This window comes from Patagioenas fasciata, chromosome 1, assembly GCF_037038585.1.
Source record: "Patagioenas fasciata isolate bPatFas1 chromosome 1, bPatFas1.hap1, whole genome shotgun sequence".
NCBI lineage: Eukaryota > Metazoa > Chordata > Aves > Columbiformes > Columbidae > Patagioenas > Patagioenas fasciata.
The window spans coordinates 1,391,520-1,411,811 of NC_092520.1; the positions used below are offsets into that span (position 1 = coordinate 1,391,520).

Sequence of the window (20,292 nt, forward strand, 5' to 3'; positions counted from 1 at the left end):
TGAGTCAACACTTGGCTACTTGGCTGGCGCTGCCACCGGGGTTGTGGCTTTCACGATGATGGGACGCACAGTGATGACTCTGACCTGCGAGGGGGAGACGGGACCCGTCCGAGTAGAAAAGGCAAAGGAATGTTTGCCAACAGCCACCCTGCCTGATCCCCCCGGTATGTCCCGCCGTGTCTCGGTGCCCCCCGCTCCCAGGACTCCATTTCCCGGCATGCCTTGCGCCACCCAGCTCCCCCGCCGGGCGCTCTCCCGGTCACCCGCCCGGTGACCGCACGGCCCCCTCGTTCCGGCTGCCGCCCGCCCCCGAGCCACCCCCGGCCTGGTGGGACCCGGCACCAGCGTCGCGCCCCCCGCAGCTTCGGGCAGCGGCGGCTGCAGCACCGGCGGGGTGAGGCACCCGTGAGGCCAGGGCTGGCGGGCAGGGCCAGGGGCCGCAAGGACACAGCGGTGCTGCCGGTGCCCGCCCCCCCGAGCCGAGCGGGGCGGAGCGGCAGGACTACACCTCCCGTGCTGCACCGGCGGCGGGCGGCCCTCCCGGGCTGACGCTGCCGGCGGCTCCCGGCGCCGCCTTTGTCCGTGCCGGGCTGGCGGCGCGGCCCCGGCGCAGGTAGGGGCGGCGGGCGGCCCCGGGAGGGGACCCCGGCCCCGACGGCCTCTCCCGTGCTCTCCCCTCCGCCGGCCGCCCCCCAGCCCTGCCGGACCCCCCCGGACTCCCCTTAGGGCCCGGCTCCCCCCGGCGCTCCGGCCTTTCCCCGGCTCGCCGCGTGGCCCCCGTGCAACGCGGACACGCTGCTCCGTGTCCCAGCCGCCCGGGCCCCCTGGATCCGGCCCTGGCGGCTCCGGCTGCCCCTCTTGTGGTGTAGGCGTCCTGGTTTTGTTAAAAACAAGACCAGTTCTCTTTTAGTGATTTTTTCCTTTTTAGCTACATTCCTCTAGGTGGCTCTACTTCTCTGGATTTTTGCCCGCATGTTTTTCCTCGGATGCTGCACTCGGTGCGGTAAGAGACCAACGGAGCGCTGAGGAAGCTCATGTTTGCATTTATTACTATGATAGCCAAGAAAGACTGATAAGTTTTCCCACGTTTTGCTGTGAGAGGGGCGGGTTCAGAGAGGGGTGGACGGAACACGTGACTTAAATTGTCCAATTGACTATTCCATCCCATGATCGTCATACCCCCTATATAAGAGCGTGATGACGAGGCTCTTTTGGCTCTTTGATCATGGTCGGCATCTAGAGAGGACCTTGTCTGTCTGTCTGAGATTCTACAGGACTCAGGCCCTGCATCCCTGCAGCCACTTTCTGGTTTGCCCGAGACATCTGGGGGCTGGAGCTGCAGCTGCTGGAGCCGCCAGCTCCACACGCCCAGCTCTGCCACTGCTGGAGTGACGCCACCTCCACATTGAGCATTCAAGATTGATTTTGTATATTTTGTATATATATTTTCTATTTATTAGTAGCATCAGTCAAACCCTTTAAAACTTTCCAACTTGAAGTCTTAAGTCTCTTTTCCTTCCCTGTTGTCTTCCCTATCATCTTTCTGATCTAGAGGAGAGGGGTGATGGGAGGTAGGGAGGTAACAGGTAGCGTCTGCCAAGGTTTTTTGCCACCTTGCCTTAAACGGTGACAGTAGGGGAGCAAGATTTGGGTACTCGGGAGCTTCCAAAACTCTTCGTGGCTCTTTCTCAGCTTTGCCTCGAGCTTGCACGATGCTATTTGGGTCGATCCTTTTCCCGTAGCTGTGAAGGCTCAGGGTGCAGGGAAGGCAGCTGTGGGCAGGTGAGAGAACTTGTGCCCCTGATTTTTCATGAAAATGTTGTGCTTGCAGGGACCATCTGTCCTCGCTGCTCCTGTGCGGCTGGTGACGGGACAGGCACCTCGTGTGGAATCCAGAGCATCCCGCCTCCCTCTTCCCGGATCAATACCTGCAGGGGCCTCCATCTCCCCGCCGAGAGCAGCGACGCGCCGGGCTCCAGGCTGCTGCGGCAAGGTGGGGGTCAGGCACGGCCCCGGCTCTGGGGACACCATGGGCTGGGATTGCCGTGCTTGGTTCCATGGTGCAGCAGCTGCAAAACACCCGCGGAACCAGCCAGGGTGACAGTCCAGTTGGTGTGAGGCGGTGTGGGAGAGCCGTGCTTTGAGACCCGGTGCGGTGCAGGGTGCTCCCATTCCTGCCTGCTGAGCCGCACCACAAACAGGGCCAGGCCATGTGTCACGGTGCTGTGCCCAGGCCCAGAGAGTGATGTGGCTTGTGGTGCGATGGGGAGACAGGGCACAGTCTTAGCTGCGCTGGCATAGGTCCCTAATCTGGCATAGGCAGAGGAAACCTGCCTGGGGGCCTCTAAGCTTTGTCCCTCACCCAGCACAGCTGGTGGGGTGGCCCTCCATACAGGGTGGGGGAGGGCCACTTGCAGCAAGTCTGAGCGAGTCACAAGTGCTGTGGTGACCTTGCTGTGCCATCCAGCTGTGCCACCGCCTCCCCTTTGCCCTCACCCTTCCTGTTCATGGGATGCTCCAAGATCTCCCTGGCACTGCCAGGGCCCCGGTGCCAGTGGCAGGATTTTGGCAGAAGTGGCTTAGCAAATGTGTGGTTCAATGTGCTGAGGTGAGTGTTGCTTCTTGCTGCAGATGTCGGTGACGTTTGAGGACGTGGCGCTCTACTTCTCCCCCGAGGAGTGGGCAAAGCTGTCGGGCTGTCAGCGGCAGCTCTACCGGGAGGTGATGCTGGAGAACTACGAGATGGTCGCCTCGCTGGGTGAGGACTCTCTCGTGATGTTGGGCTGGGGTCGAGCTGGAATTCACCTCTTTAACTGAGCTGGAACCCTTGAACAGGAAAATCCAGCTCTCACCATTGCTGCCCGAGTGGTTGTGATTGCATGTTTGACCCTGCCAGGCAGCCTCCTGTGGAGAGCAGTTATGGAGAAGAGAATGGGATGGGTTCAGATGCGATGGGATAAGATGGGATGAAGCCTGTTCTGGGGTTTGACCCACCTCTTTGTACACATATTCTTCCTCATTTCCAGTTTAAACCTCCCTGGGGTAGCTTTGAGCCGTTCCCAGGCATCCTGTTTACAGGAGAGTGGCTGAGGTGACAAGGGCAAGATGAGACTGTAGGTGCAGGGACAGTCAGGACAAAGCAGCAGCCTGACAGGAGCAGGAGAGAGGAGCGGGGTGGGGGGGATGCTGGGGCTGTGGGTGCGGGGCCGGTGCTGCTGTCCCGGCAGTGCGGGAGAGGGGGCTTCTCTCTGTGCCCCGGACAGGCTGGGCCAGCGACAAACCAGAGATCATCTGCAAGATGGAGCGAGAAGAGACACCGTGTGTGCCAGAGCCCCCTCGGGACTGGCAGAGGCACCAGAGCCCTGTGGCAGGTGGGTACCAGGGTTTTCGTGGGGAAGCTGGGGCATTCAGGGTGCACTGTCCCCTTGCCCCAGGTGATCCATGTGCCTGAGAAGGTGCAAGGCTGGCCAGGTGCCCGTGCTGGTCCCCATGGGGAGGGGTCCCACCTGACCATCCTGTCATTGACCGTGGTCTCTCCTCCCCAGCAGCCGTCAGCCCTGGGATGCAGAGGGAGACCGAGCGGGTTCCTGAGGGGCTGCCAGAACCCACCGCCCTGCTCCCGGGGATGCCAAACCCTGACGTGAGGTGTCAGGAGGGCTCAGCCTGTGGACAGCCAGGCGGGAGCCAGATGGTCTGGGTAGGGCTCCCCCATCCCTCCTCCCTCCCAGAACCCCAGCCATTCAGGAAGAGCCAGCGCAGCCCAGAGTGCAACAAGAGCTTCAAAAACCAGATGTCGCTGGATGCCCACGTGCAGAGCCACATGCGTGAGCGTCCCTTCCACTGCACTGACTGTGACAAGAGCTACATCTACAAACAGCACCTGCTGAATCACCAGCGTGTGCACAAGGGTGAGAAGCCCTTTGCCTGTGGTGACTGCGGCAAGAGCTTCAAAGAGAAGTCGACCCTCATCACCCACCAGCGCACACACACCAGGGAGAAGCCCTTCACCTGCACTGACTGTGGCATCAGCTTCAGGGATAATGCGAACCTCAGGGTCCACCAGCGTATCCACACAGGGGAGAGGCCCTTTGCCTGCACCAGCTGTGGCAAGAGGTTCGTCCGGAGGCACCACCTGCTGCGTCACCAGTGCATCCACACTGGGGAGAAGCCCTTCACCTGCACCGAGTGCAGGAAGAGCTTCGAGGCGAAGTCGAATCTCATTGTCCACCAGCACATCCATACTGGGGAGACGCCCTTCACCTGCACTGAGTGTGGCAAGAGCTTCAGAGCAAAGGAGACCCTCATCACCCACCACCACATCCACAATGGAGAGAAGCCCTTTGCATGCACCAACTGTGGCAAGCGGTTTGTCCAGAGGCACCACCTATTGAATCACCAGCTCAGCCACACTGAGGAGAAGCCCTTCAGCTGCATAAACTGTGGCAAGAACTTCAGGGGGACGAAGAGCCTCATCATGCACCAGCGCATCCACACAGGGGAGAAGCCCTTCACCTGCACCTATTGTGGCAAGAACTTCAGGGCAAAGGAGACCCTCATCACCCACCAGCTCATCCACACTGGGGAGAAGCCCTTCACCTGCAATGACTGTGGCAAGAGCTTCAGGGAGAAGAAGAACCTCATCATCCACCAGCGCACTCACACTGGGGAGAAGCCCTTTGCCTGCACTGACTGTGGCAAGAGCTTCGGGGAGAAGAAGAACCTCATCGTCCACCAGCGCATCCACACTGGGGAGAAGCCCTTTACCTGCATGGAATGCGGCAAGAGCTTCAGGGTGAAGACGACCCTCAGAATCCATGAGTGTATCCACACAGGGGAGAAGCCCTTCACTTGCACTGAGTGTGGCAGGAGTTTCAGGGAGAAGAAGAGCCTCGTCATCCACCAGCGCATCCACACTGGGGAGAAGCCCTTCACCTGCACCTATTGTGGCAAGAACTTCAGGGCAAAGGAGACCCTCATCACCCACCAGCTCATCCACACTGGGGAGAAGCCCTTCACCTGCACTGACTGTGGCAAGAGCTTCAGGGAGAAGAAGAGCCTCATCATCCACCAGCGCACTCACACTGGGGAGAAGCCCTTTGCCTGCACTGACTGTGGCAAGAGCTTTGGGGAGAAGAAGAACCTCATCGTCCACCAGCGCATCCACACTGGGGAGAAGCCCTTCACCTGCATGGAATGCGGCAAGAGCTTCAGGGTGAAGACGACCCTCAGAATCCATGAGTGTATCCACACAGGGGAGAAGCCCTTCACTTGCACTGAGTGTGGCAGGAGTTTCAGGGAGAAGAAGAGCCTCGTCATCCACCAGCGCATCCACACTGGGGAGAAGCCCTTTGCTTGCACTGACTGTGGCAAGAGATTTATCCAAAGGGTAAACCTGCGGTCTCACCAGCGCATCCACACTGGGGAGAAGCCCTTTGCCTGCATGGACTGCGGCAAGAGCTTCAGGGAGAAGGCGACCCTCAGAATCCATGAGTGCATCCACACTGGGGAGAAGCCCTTCAGCTGCACCGACTGTGGCAGGAGCTTCAGGGAGAAGAAGACCCTCATCATCCACCAGCGCACTCACACCGGGGAGAAGCCCTTCACCTGCACCGAGTGCTGTAAGAGCTTCAGCCAGAAGAGAAGCCTGCTTGGGCACCAGCGCATCCACACTGGGGAGAAGCCCTTCACCTGCACTGGCTGTGGCAAGAGCTTCAGGGAGAAGAAGAACCTCATCATTCACCAGCGCATCCACACTGGGGAGAAGCCCTTCACCTGCACCTATTGTGGCAAGAACTTCAGGGCAAAGGAGACCCTCATCACCCACCAGCTCATCCACACTGGGGAGAAGCCCTTCACCTGCAATGACTGTGGCAAGAGCTTCAGGGAGAAGAAGAACCTCATCATCCACCAGCGCACTCACACTGGGGAGAAGCCCTTTGCCTGCACTGACTGTGGCAAGAGCTTCGGGGAGAAGAAGAACCTCATCGTCCACCAGCGCATCCACACTGGGGAGAAGCCCTTTACCTGCATGGAATGCGGCAAGAGCTTCAGGGTGAAGACGACCCTCAGAATCCATGAGTGTATCCACACAGGGGAGAAGCCCTTCACTTGCACTGAGTGTGGCAGGAGTTTCAGGGAGAAGAAGAGCCTCGTCATCCACCAGCGCATCCACACTGGGGAGAAGCCCTTTGCTTGCACTGACTGTGGCAAGAGATTTATCCAAAGGGTAAACCTGCGGTCTCACCAGCGCATCCACACTGGGGAGAAGCCCTTTGCCTGCATGGACTGCGGCAAGAGCTTCAGGGAGAAGGCGACCCTCAGAATCCATGAGTGCATCCACACTGGGGAGAAGCCCTTCAGCTGCACCGACTGTGGCAGGAGCTTCAGGGAGAAGAAGACCCTCATCATCCACCAGCGCACTCACACCGGGGAGAAGCCCTTCACCTGCACCGAGTGCTGTAAGAGCTTCAGCCAGAAGAGAAGCCTGCTTGGGCACCAGCGCATCCACACTGGGGAGAAGCCCTTCACCTGCACTGGCTGTGGCAAGAGCTTCAGGCAGAAGCAGCACCTGTCGAGACACCAGTGTGTGCCCAAGGGCCTGGGGGTTGTGCTGGAGGGTGTCCAGCAGAAGAGGGAGGGTCCTTCCCCAGCAGGGGGGCCGGCAGAGGCCAAGCCCTTCCAGTGCGGTGTCTGCGAGAAGCGGTTTTGGAAGGAGAGGCTCATGCTGGCTCACCAGCGCACCCACGGCACCCCCAGCCTGCAGCTGCCTCCGCAGCCCGGCACCCCCTGAATCTGCTGCTGAGGGGCCCGTGGGGCGATGGGGGCTGCTGTGTGAGTGGCTGTGGGGGCATGTCCTGTTTTTTTGGGGGATAGTGTTAATTTTTTTCCAAGTAGCTGATATAGTGCTGTGTTTTGCATTGAGAATGAGAAGAATGTTGCAAATACATGGATGTTTTGAGTTGTTGCTGAGCAGTCAAGGATTTTTCAGGTTCTGGTGCCCTGCCAGCTGGGAGGGGGCACAGCCGGGACAGCTGAAACAAAGTGGCCAAAGGGCTGTTCCTTACCCTCTGACCTCACGCTCAGTATAGAAGCAGGGGAGATGGAAGTGGGGAGATCACAGCTCATGGATGGGCTGGATGTCGGTCAGCGGGTGGTGAGCAACTGTATTGTGCATCACTTGTTTTGTGTATTTTCACATCATCATTGTCATTATTCCTTTCCTCTTCTATCCTATGAAACTGTCTTCATCTCAACGCAGAGTTTTACACACATCACTGGATCAGCCCAATATAAGTTTTGCATCAGTCATTTAGCTTAAAGAAATACCTTTTAAAAAGAATGTGTCACTTAGAATAATAAGATTTTGTGATCTTTAGTGTACTGTCTGCTTTGCATTTCTTAGTAGCAAAATTTGCTGGAACTTTAAACTGTGCCTTGTGAAGTTGTCACGGTTTAATGCAGGTTATACGGAAGTGTGCTTTTTATGAGCACAAGGGGTAATAACCCAGGCCAGTGAGAATGATATCCCAGGTTGGAACACTGCCCCTGTGTATATGATGTGTGAGTGTTGGGCCTGGGCCTGTGGAATACATTTTTGGAAAAAAACCCCACATCCTGTCTAACCTCTTGTTCCAGCCCCGCATCTGTAAACCTATAAATAGAGAACTGTTGATAAAACTGAGTTCAGCCTGGCTCAGCTCTGCTCTCGCTGCAAACAAGAACTCTGTGTCTGTGCACCTGTGTTTCTGTCTGTGCGAATCGTTCTCATCGCCGCAGACGGTGCCCCGTGTGAATGTCTGATCCCTGTGAGGCTCCTCATCGAGCAGTGTGTGTGGCGGCATCCGTGCAATCCGACCAGTGAGTAAATCTGTGTGGCCACACAATCCCTGGGCGTAACAGGGACAACAGCCCGCGTTGAACGGGTGAGTTGCAGGATTGTGTTAGTAATGGGACAAGCTGCTTCCTCTGTACATAAGCTCTCTCTGCGAGTTTTACAGCACGTTACGTGCTTCCGAGTGTTGCTGTTATGCAAATCCAGCAGCTTCTCAGGAATGAGAGTTAATTGTTTTATCGGTTGTTGTTACTGCGAGAAGCGCAGTTGTGATTCGTGCTGAGGAGATGCTTAATGTTTACAGAGATAACCAAATGACGTACGGGCTCTGGACCTGAACAAGGAAAAGGTGGTTAAGTTCTATGTAAAAAGTTGTGAAACTTGTTTATGAAGTTAAATTGGTAGAGGAAAATAAACCTTTCACACAGTATCACAGTATGTTTGGGATTGGAAGGGCCCTGGAAAGCTCATCCAGTGCAATCCCCCCATGGAGCAGGAACACCCAGCTGAGGTTCCACAGGAAGGGGTCCAGGCGGGTTTGAATGTCTGCAGAGAAGGAGACTCCACAACCTCCCTGGGCAGCCTGGGCCAGGCTCTGACACCCTCACCATGAAGAAGTTTCTTCTCAAATTTAAGTGGAACCTCTTGTGTTCCCGCTTGATCCCATCACCCCTTGTCCTATCATTGTTTGCCACTGAGAAGAGCCTGGCTCCATCCTCATGACACTCAGCCTTTATATATTTATAAACATTAATGAGGTCACCCCTCAGTCTCCTCCAAACTAAAGAGACCCAGCTCCCTCAGCCTTTCTTCATAAGGGAGATGCTCCACTCCCTTAATCATCTTTGTTGCTCTATGCTGGACCCTCTCCAGCAGTTCCTTGTCCTTCTTGAACTGAGGGGCCCAGAACTGGACACAATATTCCAGATGGGATCTCATCAGGGTGGAATAGAGGGGAAGGAGGACCTCTCTCGATCTACTGACCACCCCCTCCTTGTAATACACCCAAGGATGCCATTGGCCTTCCTGGCCACAAGCTCCCAGTGCTGGCTCATGGTCATCCTGTTGTCCACCAGGACCCCCAGGTCCCTTTTTCCTACACTGCTCTCTAATATGTAATTTCCCAACCTATACTGGAACCTGGGGTTGTTCCTGCCCAGATGCAGGACTCCACACTTTCCCTTGTTAAATTTCATCAGGTTATTCCCCATCCAACTCTCCAGCCTGTCCAGGTCTCTGATGGCAGCACAGATTCCAGTGTCAGCCACTCCTCCCAGCTTGGTGTCATCAGCAAACTTGCTGATAGTACACTCAATTCGCTCATCTAGATCGTTAATGAATATATTGAATAATATTGGCCCCAGTACTGACCCCTGAGGCACTGCACTAGATCCAGGCCTCCAACTGGACTCCGCACCATTGACCACCACTCTCTGGCTTCTCTCTTTAAGCCAGTTTGCAACCCACCTCACTACTCTATTGTCCAGACCACACCTCCTCAACTTAGCTGTGAGGATGCTGTGAGGGACTGTGTCAAAGGCTTTACTGAAGTCAAGGTAGACCACATCCACCGCTCTGCCATCATCCATCTACCTTGTTACATTCTCATAAGAGGCTATGAGGTTGGTCAAGCATGACTTACCCTTGGTAAAGCCATGCTGACTGCCCCTAATGACCCTCTTATCCCTGATGTGCCTTGAGATGGCACCAAGGATAAGCTGTTCCATTACTTTCCCAGGGATGGAGGTGAGGCTGACCGGTCTATAATTACCCGGGTCCTCCTTCTTGCCCTTTTTGAAGACTGGAGTGACATTTGCTTTCCTCCAGTCTTTGGGCACCTCTCCTGTTTCCCAAGACTTGGCAAAGATGATGGAGAGCGGTCCAGCAATGACCTCAGCCAGCTCCCTCAGCACCCGTGGGTGCATCCCATCTGGACCCATGGATTTATGGATGTCCAGGCTATTTAGTTGCTCCCTAACCCAGTCCTCATCGGCTAAAGCAAACACCTCCATTGAGGTGAGAAGAGCAGGACAAAAATAAATCTCTGCAAGATATCATGAAATCATTGCAGACAGCTTCACAGGTGGAATGGATTGAACTTCAACAAGCTGAGAGAGAATTAACTGATAACACACAGGTCACAGAAAACTTTCAGAACAGTCTGCGAGATGCTTTTCATTATTAACATATTTTCTTTGTAGGTATCTGTTTAAACATATTACAGTTTCATTAAGTCTTTGCCCGTTATATGGTACAGTAAGTTCACAGACCGCTAAATCACAAGAATCCATGGGCCCAAAATGTACATTTTGTGATGATACAGAAGACCATGAGTAATTTATTTCTTCACTGCATGAATGTGGTGATAAGATTTTGTGTGTGATAGCTGTTACTTTTCTTTCTATCATGCTAGATTTATTCTGGCATCCAGACTGGTGCAACTCTGTGCTAGGCTGCGTCTCATCTCGGTGTACTAAATTGGGCTCTTTTGTATGCACACCGGGTAGAGAATCCTGTTTTGGGATATCAGTTCTAGCACCCTAGATGAGACACTAATAGAAACCTTGCCCAGTCCAGCTTACTAAAGAAAGGTGGGGGGGTGGGTGCCGATGGGGCTCCAGCCGCACTGCCCTGTTTTGTCAGGGGACCCAGCGGTGACTCTACCCAGCTGAGCAGTGAGCGGCCCAAAGGTGCAGTGCTAAAATCGACATATTGTCTTGAATTAGTGTAACTGTGATCCATCTGCATATTTGAACTTGGTCTTTGGTTTTCATATCTGAGCTCAGTATTTTAGTTTGCGTATTTATATCTGGTACCAAAATGATTTTGTTTGGGGACAGAATTATAAAATGGGAACTGGTTCTACTACTGAAGTACCACCTTGTTCTCCCTTAGGATGCATCCTTACACGTCAGAGTAACTTTGTGGGCGAGTCCTCTGATAAAAGAAAATTTGAAGCAATATTGTATTCAGTTGTGGCTTGAATGTGAGATTCTGGGTTATAGGAGGAGAACATCAAAACATCACCCAGTCCAATCCCTCTGCTGGAGCGGGAACACCCAGGTGAGGCTACACAGGAATGTGACCAGGCTGGTTTTGAATGTTTCCTGTGCAGGAGACTCCACAATCCCCCTGGGCAGCCTGGGCCAGGCTCTGCCACCCTCACCATGAACAAGTTTCTTCTCATATTTAAGCGGAACCTCCTGTGTTCCAGTTTGAACACATTACCCCTTGTCCTATCATTGTTTGTCACCGAGAACAGCCTGGCTCCATCCTCCTGACACTGCCCCTTTCCATATTGATCCCCAGGAATGAGTCCCCCCTCAGTGTCCTCTTCTCCAGCTCCAGAGCCCCAGCTCCCTCAGCCTTTCCTCACACGGCAGATGCTCCACTCCCTTCAGCATCTTGGTGGCTGCGCTGGACTCTCTCCAGCAGTTCCCTGTCCTTCTGGAACTGAGGGGCCACAACTGGACACAATATTCCAGGGGTGGTCTCCCCAGGGCAGAGCAGAGGGGCAGGAGAACCTCTCTGACCTACTGACCACCCCCTTCTAACCCACCCCAGGTACCATTGGCCTTCCTGGCCACAAGGGCCCAGTGCTGGCTCATGCTCACCCTGCTGTCCTCAGGACCCCCAGCTCCCTTTCCCCTACACTGCTCTCCAACAGCTCCTTCCCCAACTTACACTGGAACCTGGGGTTGTTCCTGCCCAGATCCAAGACTCTACACTTGCCCTTGTTCTAGTTCATTCCATTTCTCCCCGCCCAACTCTCCAGCCTGTCCAGGTCTCTGATGGCAGCACAGCTTCCAGTGTCACCACTGCTCCCAGCTTGGTGTCCCCAGCAAACTTGCTGACAGTCACTCTGTTCCCTCATCCAAATCATTGATGAATATATCAAATAATCCCGGCCCCAGCACTGCCCCCTGAGGCTCTGCACTGGATCCAGGCCTCAACTGGACTCTGCCCCATTGCCCACGACTCTCTGGTTCTTCCCTTCAGCCAGTTCCCAGTCCACCTTACCGAGGATCTTTTACCATCACTAGAGGCCGCTGCTGTTCTGCTGTATTGGCAGCGTGTTGTTCCTCGTACCTACTTCGCCCAATATCATTACAGTTCAAAAAATTCACAACATAAAAAGCTTTCCATAGACGCTCCTGGGGTGAGAGGCCAGACTGCCCCCTCTGTTGTTTACTTAACATAGTTTTAACGTCTCTGTGAGCTCATTCTACTACAGCTTGTTCTGTGGGCGAGTGAGGTATTCCCATAATGTGGGAAATGCCTCATTCATTTAAAAAGGAGCAATCTTGGCTGGAGTAATAGGCTGGACCATTATCTCTTTGTATACATCGTGGAACTCCTAAAACAGCAAAACATGTTAACCAGTGTTTACAGACGTCATGTGCTCCTTAACCAGTGTGTGCAGGAGCAACAAGAAATCTGGAATGAGTGTCTACACGTGATCCCCTTCATTAGAGGATTACCCGACTCATTAAAAACCTGTGCTGTACAGATCCAAGGCGGACTGAGAGCCCCTGCAGCGGGGGCGGCAGGCAGACCAGGTCTTGCTTGGGGAGAGACTGCACAAGAGCTTTATAATTACAGCTGGTACATGGGGTTTGTTGGGAAGGGGGTGAAGGCTCAAGCAGTGGTCCGCAGAGCAGAGACGCAGGAGAAAATTCCTTACCCCCAAGACAGAGCATTGAGAAATGGATTGTGGAAGGGAGGTCTGGATAAAGATGGTCCCCAGGAATTAATGGTCGCCAAGCCCTTCTCAATTGACAGCTCCTTGTGAAGATTTGGTAACCAACAGATAAAGTCAGCCAGGAAAGGGAAACACCCCTATGGCCCCTGTACCTCGGAGATCGGCTGTTCCCACAGACTCTAGAGAGGAATTTACCAGCCCTCCGAAGCTGGGACACTTCTTACGCCGTCCCCAGTAATTGAGCTGTGGAACAGCTGGTGGGTATATCTTAGATGGCTCATTGAAAACTAGCAGGGGGATCTGCTGGTAACTTTTCCTCTTGACCCTTTCAAAACCGCAGTTGCTTTCCTGGTAGACACAGGAGCCTGAATATCTTCTATAAATTGTAACACCACAGAGCAGAGTGGGGTTGTCCCCCCGAGAAAAAGCAGATATGGGTAACTGATGTGTTTGGATAGCTCGGGTTAAACTGCGATGGTACCTTACAGAGCAAAACAGAATCCACTTGAGCCAAATAACATCTTGAGAGTCAACATGAAGAGGCGACAAGAGCTTCAAAAACCAGTTGTCGCTGAATGTCCATGTGTGGAGCCACATGCGTGAGCGTCCCTTCCACTGCACTGACTGTGACAAGAGCTTCGTCTACAAGCAGAACCTGCTGAAGCACCAGCGTGTGCACAGCGGTGAGAAGCCCTTTGCCTGTGGTGACTGTGGCAAGAGCTTCAAGGAGAAGTTGACTTCCATCAACCACCAGCGCATCCAAACCAGGGAGAAGCCCATTGCCTGCATAGACTGTGACAAGAGCTTCAGGGAGAAGAGGACCTGAAGACACACCAGCAGGTGCACCAGATCCTGGAGTGTGTGCTGGAGGGTGTCTGTCCAGCAGGAGACTGGGGTTCCGTCCCCAGCAGGGGGGCAGGCAGAGGCCAAGCCCTTCCAGTGCAGTGTCTGCGAGAAGCGGTTTTGGAAGGAGAGGCTCATGCTGGCTCACCAGCATGGATGTTTTAGTTGTTGCTGAGCAGTCAAGGATTTTTCAGGTTCTGGTGCCCTGCCAGCTGGGAGGGGGCACAGCCGGGACAGCTGAAACAAAGTGGCCAAAGGGCTGTTCCTTACCATATGAAATCATGATCAATATAGAAACAGGAGGGAGAGATCTGGGGGGACCATGGCTCAGGGACGGGCTGAGCATCAGTCAGCGGGTGGTGAGTGATTGTGTTGTACATCATTTGTTTTGTATATTCTTACATCATCATAATAATTGTCATTATTCCTTTGCTCTTCTATCCTATTAAACTGTCGTCATCTCAACCCATGAGTTTTACACAGATCACTGGATCAGCCCAATGTAAGATTTGTATCAGTCATTTAGCTTAAATAAATACATTTTAAATAGAATGAGTCACTTAGAACTATAAGATTTTGTGATTTTTAGTATACTGTCCACTTTGGATTACTTAGTAGCTAAATTTGCTGAAATCTTGAACTATGTCTTGTAAAGTTCTGTTCGTATTCACTGGACTTGTGTCTACTGGAGCAAAACAAAGCAGCTACAAATCATCAACATGCACAAAAGGCTGAAAGGCTCAGAGGCCGCTGCAACACGGCAGGATGGCAAAAGGCGGAACTGATGACACTCCCAAACACCACTCCCCGAAATGGAGCAGAGCCAGAATGGGTCTCCGTCCCTGTCAGTTCCGACTCTGCCCCAACTCCATCCTGACTCTGTCGCCAGCCGTCAGATCGTGAGTCTCCTTTAATATGAAGCATGATGCTAATGGCATGGAATATTCTTATTGGTCAGTCTGGATGTCAATCACGGTCTGCCTCATCTGTACCCCCCTTCCCAGCTGCCTCACACCTGTGGGCACAGAGCTCAGAGACCTTGGCTCTCAGACAACAGCAATTAAGAACATTAACTCCGTCCTGAGGTGTTATCTTCTCATTCTGAAACTTAATGCAAATAATGACCATGCTAGCTACGAAAAAAAAAGGTTTCTAACTGCACGAAGAAAATTAACTCACTTCAAATCAAGCCAGCACATCAAGCGATGTTAAGAAATTGGTGTGCAGATATTATCTTTGGCCATAAACTCATGTAATCCTGTTACGGTCCGGTCGGGGAAGTCCTGAGCTGGGGAAATTCATTAATTATACCCAGAGTGAGGTTAAGACACAAATGAGGTCAAATGCCACTTAATTAAGGAACTTTATTAAACACTTCAGTAAATGGAGGTCCATATGTTATGGTATGAAAAGAGCGATAGGACAGGGAGGAGATGGGAAAGGAGGAAACCTATGGAGCAGTGGGGATAGATTTGCAAGAGATACTTACCATCATGGATCAATCCAATGGCATTTTCCCTCTAGTAGGCGGGGTGGTGCATCTCAGGAACGCAGCTCGTCCCTCACTCACAAATGACCACCCCTTACATCCCTGAGGGGTACACACGTAACACCTGCCAGTGGTGGGGGTCTCCAGATCGCACACACTTGTTACTGCATGGTCATACAGTCTTTTATAAGGCATTTTGGTGATATTTTGTTGTCAAGGTTTAAAAATAAACCGTGGCAGATGCTCCGTTACCCCCTTACGCTCCCCCCCTTTCCTTAGATTGGAAAGATGATAAGGAAGATAAGAAGAAAGAGACACTTAGACTTCAAGTTGGAAGGGTTTTAAAGGCTTTACTAATACTACTAATAAATAGAGAATATATATGCAAAATACACAAAACCAATCTTGAATGTCCGATATGCAGTCGGCATCAGTCCAGCGGCGGCGGAGCTAGGAGCTGGCGTGGCTCCAGCAGCTGCAGGGCTGGCACCCAGGAGTCACGGGCAGGATTTCACAGCAAACCAAAAACTGGATTTCAGGGATGCAGGGCCTGAGGCGTACAGATCGCGGGCACGCAGACACGGTCCTCTTCATATGCCGGCCATGGTTGAAGAGAGGTGAGACCCTCATGATCCCATCTTATATAGGGAGTATGACGATTATGGGATAGAATGCTCAGCTGGTCATTTTTAGTCACCTGTTCCGTCCGCCCCTCCTTCCAAATATGTCCCGTTATCAGTTAACCTTGGTTATCATAGTAATAAATCTAAATATGAGCTTCTTCAGCATTCCATAGATCCTCTTATCAGCACCAAGTACAGCGTCTGAGAAAAATACGCAGGCACTTAGAAGGCACTTAACTGAGAAGAAAATTCACTGAAACAGGTCTTGTTTTTAACAAAACCAGGACATTTGGGACATTGTTTCCCAGGCAATGGCATGTACTGCCCGGTCTGCATTTCTGCACGTGTTCTCAGTCCCAGAACGTCGGTCCTATGTAGTACTGCGTGTGCCTCGGCAGGGGAAGGTGATCGCTTGTAGCCAGGCAAGTCCCCTATTGCCTGGAGCTGGGCAGGTTTCCTATGGCTTGTGGCCAGGCAGGTCTCCAGAAAATGATGTGGCTGTTCAGGGCAGAGACAGTCAAGCAAACACACGTTGAGACATTTAAATTAAAATATGGTCCCTGACAGCACCACATGTCTCACCAGCCCACAGCTCAAAGCTTGTTGCTTCTTTGTCCACGGTGGCAGGGAAGTAGCAAAAATAGCTAAGTATGGGAAAGAGCATAATTTCATACAGTTTGTATAACTGTGGATTCAAGCTTAGCCTCGTATAACATCTCCATGCAGCAAAGGGCCTATAAATTGCATATTTCAAACAATGGATTAAATAGGCAAGGAGTAACAATACAATACCACATAAAAGATAAATAAGATTGTGTTTAACCCATGGAGCACCTGGAGACTGAGAGACGGGATCGACTTCTCAACTCTTCCAGGGTTGGACAGGAACATGGGCTAGCTTTTGTATTCCCATGGTGATTTGCTTAACAACTTGACTATTGTCATCAATTTTTAAGCAAGAACTAGAATAATTTAATTTACCACAGACCACCCGTATTGCGCTAACAGGTAAACGAGTATCATGCCATGTTAGAAAATCTCTGATCGCATCTGCATGGCTTGTTCTGCTAACACATCAAGACCTCATCTTCTTGCTTGACATCCACCACCACAATCTCAGGGCCCTGGTACACCTGCTGGTGTCTCTTCAGGTCTTTCTTATCCCCGAAGCTCTTGCCACATCCAGTACAGGTGAAGGGTTTCACCCCGGTGTGGATTTGTTGGTGCCTCAGCAGGTGCTGCCTCCGGACAAAGCTCTTGCCACACTCGATGCAGGTGAAGGGCTTCTCCCCAGTGTGGATGCGCTGGTGACTCATCAGGTGCTGCCTCTGGACAAAGCTCTGGCCACACTCGGTGCAGGTGAAGGGCTTCTCCCCGGTGTGGATGCGCTGGTGGATGACGAGGGTCAACTTGTTTCTGAAGCTCTTGCCACACTCGGTGCAGGCGAAGGGCTTCTCCCCGGTGTGGATGCGCTGGTGCGTCAGGAGGCTCGACCTCTGGGAAAAGCTCTTGCCACAGTCAGTGCAGGCAAAGGGCTTCTCCCCAGTGTGGATGCGTTGGTGGATGATGAGGGCCTTCTTCTCCCTGAAGCTCTTGCCGCACTCAGTGCAGGTGAAGGGCTTCTCCCCGGTGTGGATGCGCTGGTGGATGACGAGGCTCTTCTTCTCCCTGAAGCTCTGGCCACAGTCGGTGCAGGCAAAGGGCTTCTCTCCGGTGTGGATGCGCTGGTGGAGGATGAGGGTCAACTTGTCTGCAAAGCTCTTGCCACAGTCATTGCAGGCAAAGGGCTTCTCCCCAGTGTGGATGCGCTGGTGCCTCATCAGGTGCTGCCTCCGGACAAAGCTCTTGCCACAGTCGCTGCAGGTGAAGGGCTTCTCCCCGTTGTGGGTGCACCGATGACTCAGTAGTTTCTGCTTGTAGACAAAGCTCTTGCCGCAGTCAGTGCAGTGGAAGGGACGCTCACGCATGTGGCTCCACACATGGACATCCAGCGCTGTCTGGTTCTCGAAGCTATTGTCACACTCAGGCCACCTGGGAGGGCTCCTCTCTAATGGCTGGCGTATTCGGAGTGGGGGAAAGTAGAGGTTCCCCAGCCAGGTCCCCTGGCTCCCGCCCGGCTGGCTGCAGGTTGAGCCCCCCTGATGCATCCCGCCTGAGTTTGGCATCCTTGGGAGCAGGGCGTTCTCAGTCCCGGCACACTGGTCCTGGGTAGTACTGTGTGTGCCCCGGCAGGTGAAGGTGATCGCTTGTAGCCAGGCAAGTCCCCTATTGCCTAGGGGACTGTAGAAGGGCAGGTCTTCCAAGAGTGACGTCACTGTTCAGAGACAGGAGCAAACAGACATTGAGACTTTTATCTTAAAATATGGTCCCAGACAACTACTCACCATTCAGTCTGCCGCCTAAAAACACACCAGGTCTCCAGAACCCTACTGGCAGCATCTCTGGGACTCCCTCAGTCTTCCTCTGGGTCCTGGGGCTGACGGCTGCTGGGGAGAAGAAATCAGGGTCACCACCAGGGACAGGATGGGCAGGTGGGATCCCTCCCCATGGGGAGTGTCATGGGCACCCTGCCAACCTCACACCCTTTCAAGCACATAGATCACCTGGACTAAGGGGATGGTGCTCGATGAGCTCCCTGACCCCCCACCAGACTCCCCATGCCCACCTGACACATGGGCCTCGTTACTCTGCTGCTCCCCGTGGGCATCTGGCACACACGGTGTCTCTTCTCGCTCCATCTTGCAGATGATCTCTGGCTTAACGCTGGCCCAGCCTGTCCGGGGCACAGAGAGAAGCCCCCTCTCCCGCACTGCCGGGACAGCAGCACCGGCCCCCGCACCCACAGCCCCAGCATCCCCCCCACCCCGCTCCTCTCTCCTGCCCCTGCCAGGCTGCGGCTTCAGCCCCCACATCCCTGCCCCTACAGCCTCCTCTCGCCTCGCCCCCGTCACCTCGGCCACTCTGCTGCAGACAGGACACCTGGGAACAGCTCAGAGCTGCCCCATGGAGGTTTAGACTGGATGTGAGGAAGCATTTCTGTACCAAGAGGTGGGTCAAACCCTGGAAGAGGCTTCATCCCATCTTATCCCATCCTAACCCATCCCATTCTCTTTCCCAGGACTGCTCTCCACAGGAGGCTGCCTGGCAGGTTCAAACCTGCAATCACAACCGCTCAGGCAGCAATGGAGAGAGCTGGATTTTCCTGTTTAGGGGCTCCAGCTCAGCTAAAGAGGTGAATTCCGGCTCCACCCCAGCCCAACATCACCAGAGAGAGTCCTCACCCAGCGAGGCGACCATCTCGTAGTTCTCCAGCATCACCTCCCGGTAGAGCTGCCGCTGACAGCCCGACAGCTTTGCCCACTCCTCGGGGGAGAAGTAGAGCGCCACGTCCTCAAACGCCACCGACATCTGCAGCAAGAAGCACACCCGGCTCAGCACATTGTACCACATGGTTGCTAAACACCTCTGCCAAAGCCTGCCACTGGTATCAGGGGTTCTGGCAGCGCCGGGAGATCTCAGAGCATCCCATGCATGGGATGGGTGAGGGCAGAGGGGAGGCGGTAGCACAGCAGGGTCACCACAGCACTTGGACTTGCTCAGATTTGCTACAAGTCATCCTTGCCACCCTCTATGGTGGGAGACCCCACTCTCAGCTGTGCTGGGAGAGGGGCAAAGATTAGAGGCAGGTTTTCTCTGCTCGTGTTAGATGAGGGACCGATGCCAGAGCAGTCGGGACTGTGCCCTGTCTCCCCATCACACCACAAGCCACATCACTCTCTGGGGTTGGGCACAGCACCGTGACACAAGGCCTGTCCCTGCTTGTGGTGCGGCTCAGCTGGCAGGAATGGGAAACACCCTGTACTGCACCGGGTGTCAAAGCACGGCTCTCCCACACCGCTCCACACCAACCGGACTGTCAGCCTGGCTGGTCCCGCGGGTGTTTTGCTGCTGCTACACCACGGCACCAACCACGGCAATCCCAGTCCATGGTGTCCCCAGAGCCGGGGCCGTGCCTGACCCCCACCTTGCCGCAGCAGCCTGGAGCCCGGCGCGTCGCTGCTCTCGGCGGGGAGATGGAGGCCCGTGCAGGTTTTGATCCGGGAAGAGGGAGGCGGGATGCTTCGGATTCCACACGAGGTGCCTGTCCCGTCACCAGCCACACCAGCACAACCAGGGCAGATGGTCCCTGCAAGCACAACAATTTCAGTAAGAAATCAGGGGCACAAGTTCACTCACCTGCCCACAGCTGCCTTCCCTGCACCCCGAGCCTTCACAGCTACTGGAAAAAGGACCGACCCAAAGAGTGTCATCAAACAACCCATCCAGAAAAGCTGAGAAAGAGCCACGAAGAGTTTTGGAAGCTCCCGAGTACCCAAATCTTCCTCCGGTGCCCCACAAGGGCAGCAGGAAGATGCGCAGGGGTGTCCCGGGGGTCTGAGCACCCGGCCCGGCCCCAGCCCAGCCCTTCCCAGCGCCGGGGCCGCCAGGGCCGGATCCAGGGGGCCCGGGCGGCTGGGACACGGAGCAGCGTGTCCGCGTTGCACGGGGGCCACGGGGCGAGCCGGGGAAAGGCCGGAGCGCCGGGGGGAGCCGGGCCCTAAGGGGAGTCCGGGGGGGTCCGGCAGGGCTGGGGGGCGGCCGGCGGAGGGGAGAGCACGGGAGAGGCCGTCGGGGCCGGGGTCCCCTCCCGGGGCCGCCCGCCGCCCCTACCTGCGCCGGGGCCGCGCCGCCAGCCCGGCACGGACAAAGGCGGCGCCGGGAGCCGCCGGCAGCGTCAGCCCGGGAGGGCCGCCCGCCGCCGGTG

General features: G+C 54.4%; 2 protein-coding genes across 12 annotated transcripts in view; one reads left to right on the forward strand and one right to left on the reverse strand.

Moving 5' to 3' along the window:
• LOC136110859 (uncharacterized) overlaps nucleotides 1–20,292 on the reverse strand; it is a 55,973-nt gene extending 35,681 nt beyond the window's left edge. Inside the window, exons 1-6 of one of the 7 annotated variants that reach the window (XM_071809502.1) lie at nucleotides 20,199–20,292; nucleotides 19,513–19,674; nucleotides 18,770–18,896; nucleotides 18,154–18,261; nucleotides 17,900–17,974; nucleotides 15,196–17,802 (exon numbers count right to left, since the gene is read on the reverse strand). In XM_071809502.1, the coding sequence (XP_071665603.1) occupies nucleotides 16,556–17,802; nucleotides 17,900–17,974; nucleotides 18,154–18,261; nucleotides 18,770–18,896 (1,557 nt within the window). In that variant the 5' untranslated portion in view covers nucleotides 19,513–19,674; nucleotides 20,199–20,292 and the 3' untranslated portion in view covers nucleotides 15,196–16,555. Of the gene's footprint in view, nucleotides 1–15,195; nucleotides 17,803–17,899; nucleotides 17,975–18,153; nucleotides 18,262–18,769; nucleotides 18,897–19,512; nucleotides 19,675–19,724 lie in introns of those variants that run through there. The other 6 variants (XM_071809454.1, XM_071809423.1, XM_071809393.1 and 3 more) reach the window with 6 other exon arrangements.
• On the forward strand, nucleotides 495–8,261 carry LOC136099695 (uncharacterized). 5 transcript variants are annotated; one of them, XM_065834126.2, is made up of 6 exons: nucleotides 495–613; nucleotides 929–1,003; nucleotides 1,832–1,993; nucleotides 2,632–2,758; nucleotides 3,264–3,371; nucleotides 3,546–8,261. In XM_065834126.2, the coding sequence occupies exons 4-6, from the start codon at nucleotides 2,632–2,634 to the stop codon at nucleotides 6,788–6,790; spliced, it is 3,480 nt and encodes a 1,159-aa protein (XP_065690198.2). In that variant the 5' UTR covers nucleotides 495–613; nucleotides 929–1,003; nucleotides 1,832–1,993; the 3' UTR covers nucleotides 6,791–8,261. The 5 variants fall into 5 exon arrangements, with proteins under 5 accessions (XP_065690198.2, XP_071664962.1, XP_071664846.1 ...); XM_071808861.1 differs by lacking the exon at nucleotides 929–1,003 and having other exon boundaries at nucleotides 596–613; XM_071808805.1 differs by lacking the exons at nucleotides 495–613; nucleotides 929–1,003 and adding an exon at nucleotides 1,102–1,427.

Coding starts and splice junctions, on each gene's coding strand:
- LOC136099695 (XM_071808745.1), top strand. CDS start 1,811: ATGAAAATGTTGTGCTTGCAGGGACCATCTGTCCTCGCTGCTCCTGTG. Junction 1,994..2,631: donor CTCCAGGCTGCTGCGGCAAG/GTGGGGGTCAGG, acceptor TTCTTGCTGCAG/ATGTCGGTGACGTTTGAGGA. Junction 3,372..3,545: donor GCACCAGAGCCCTGTGGCAG/GTGGGTACCAGG, acceptor TCTCCTCCCCAG/CAGCCGTCAGCCCTGGGATG.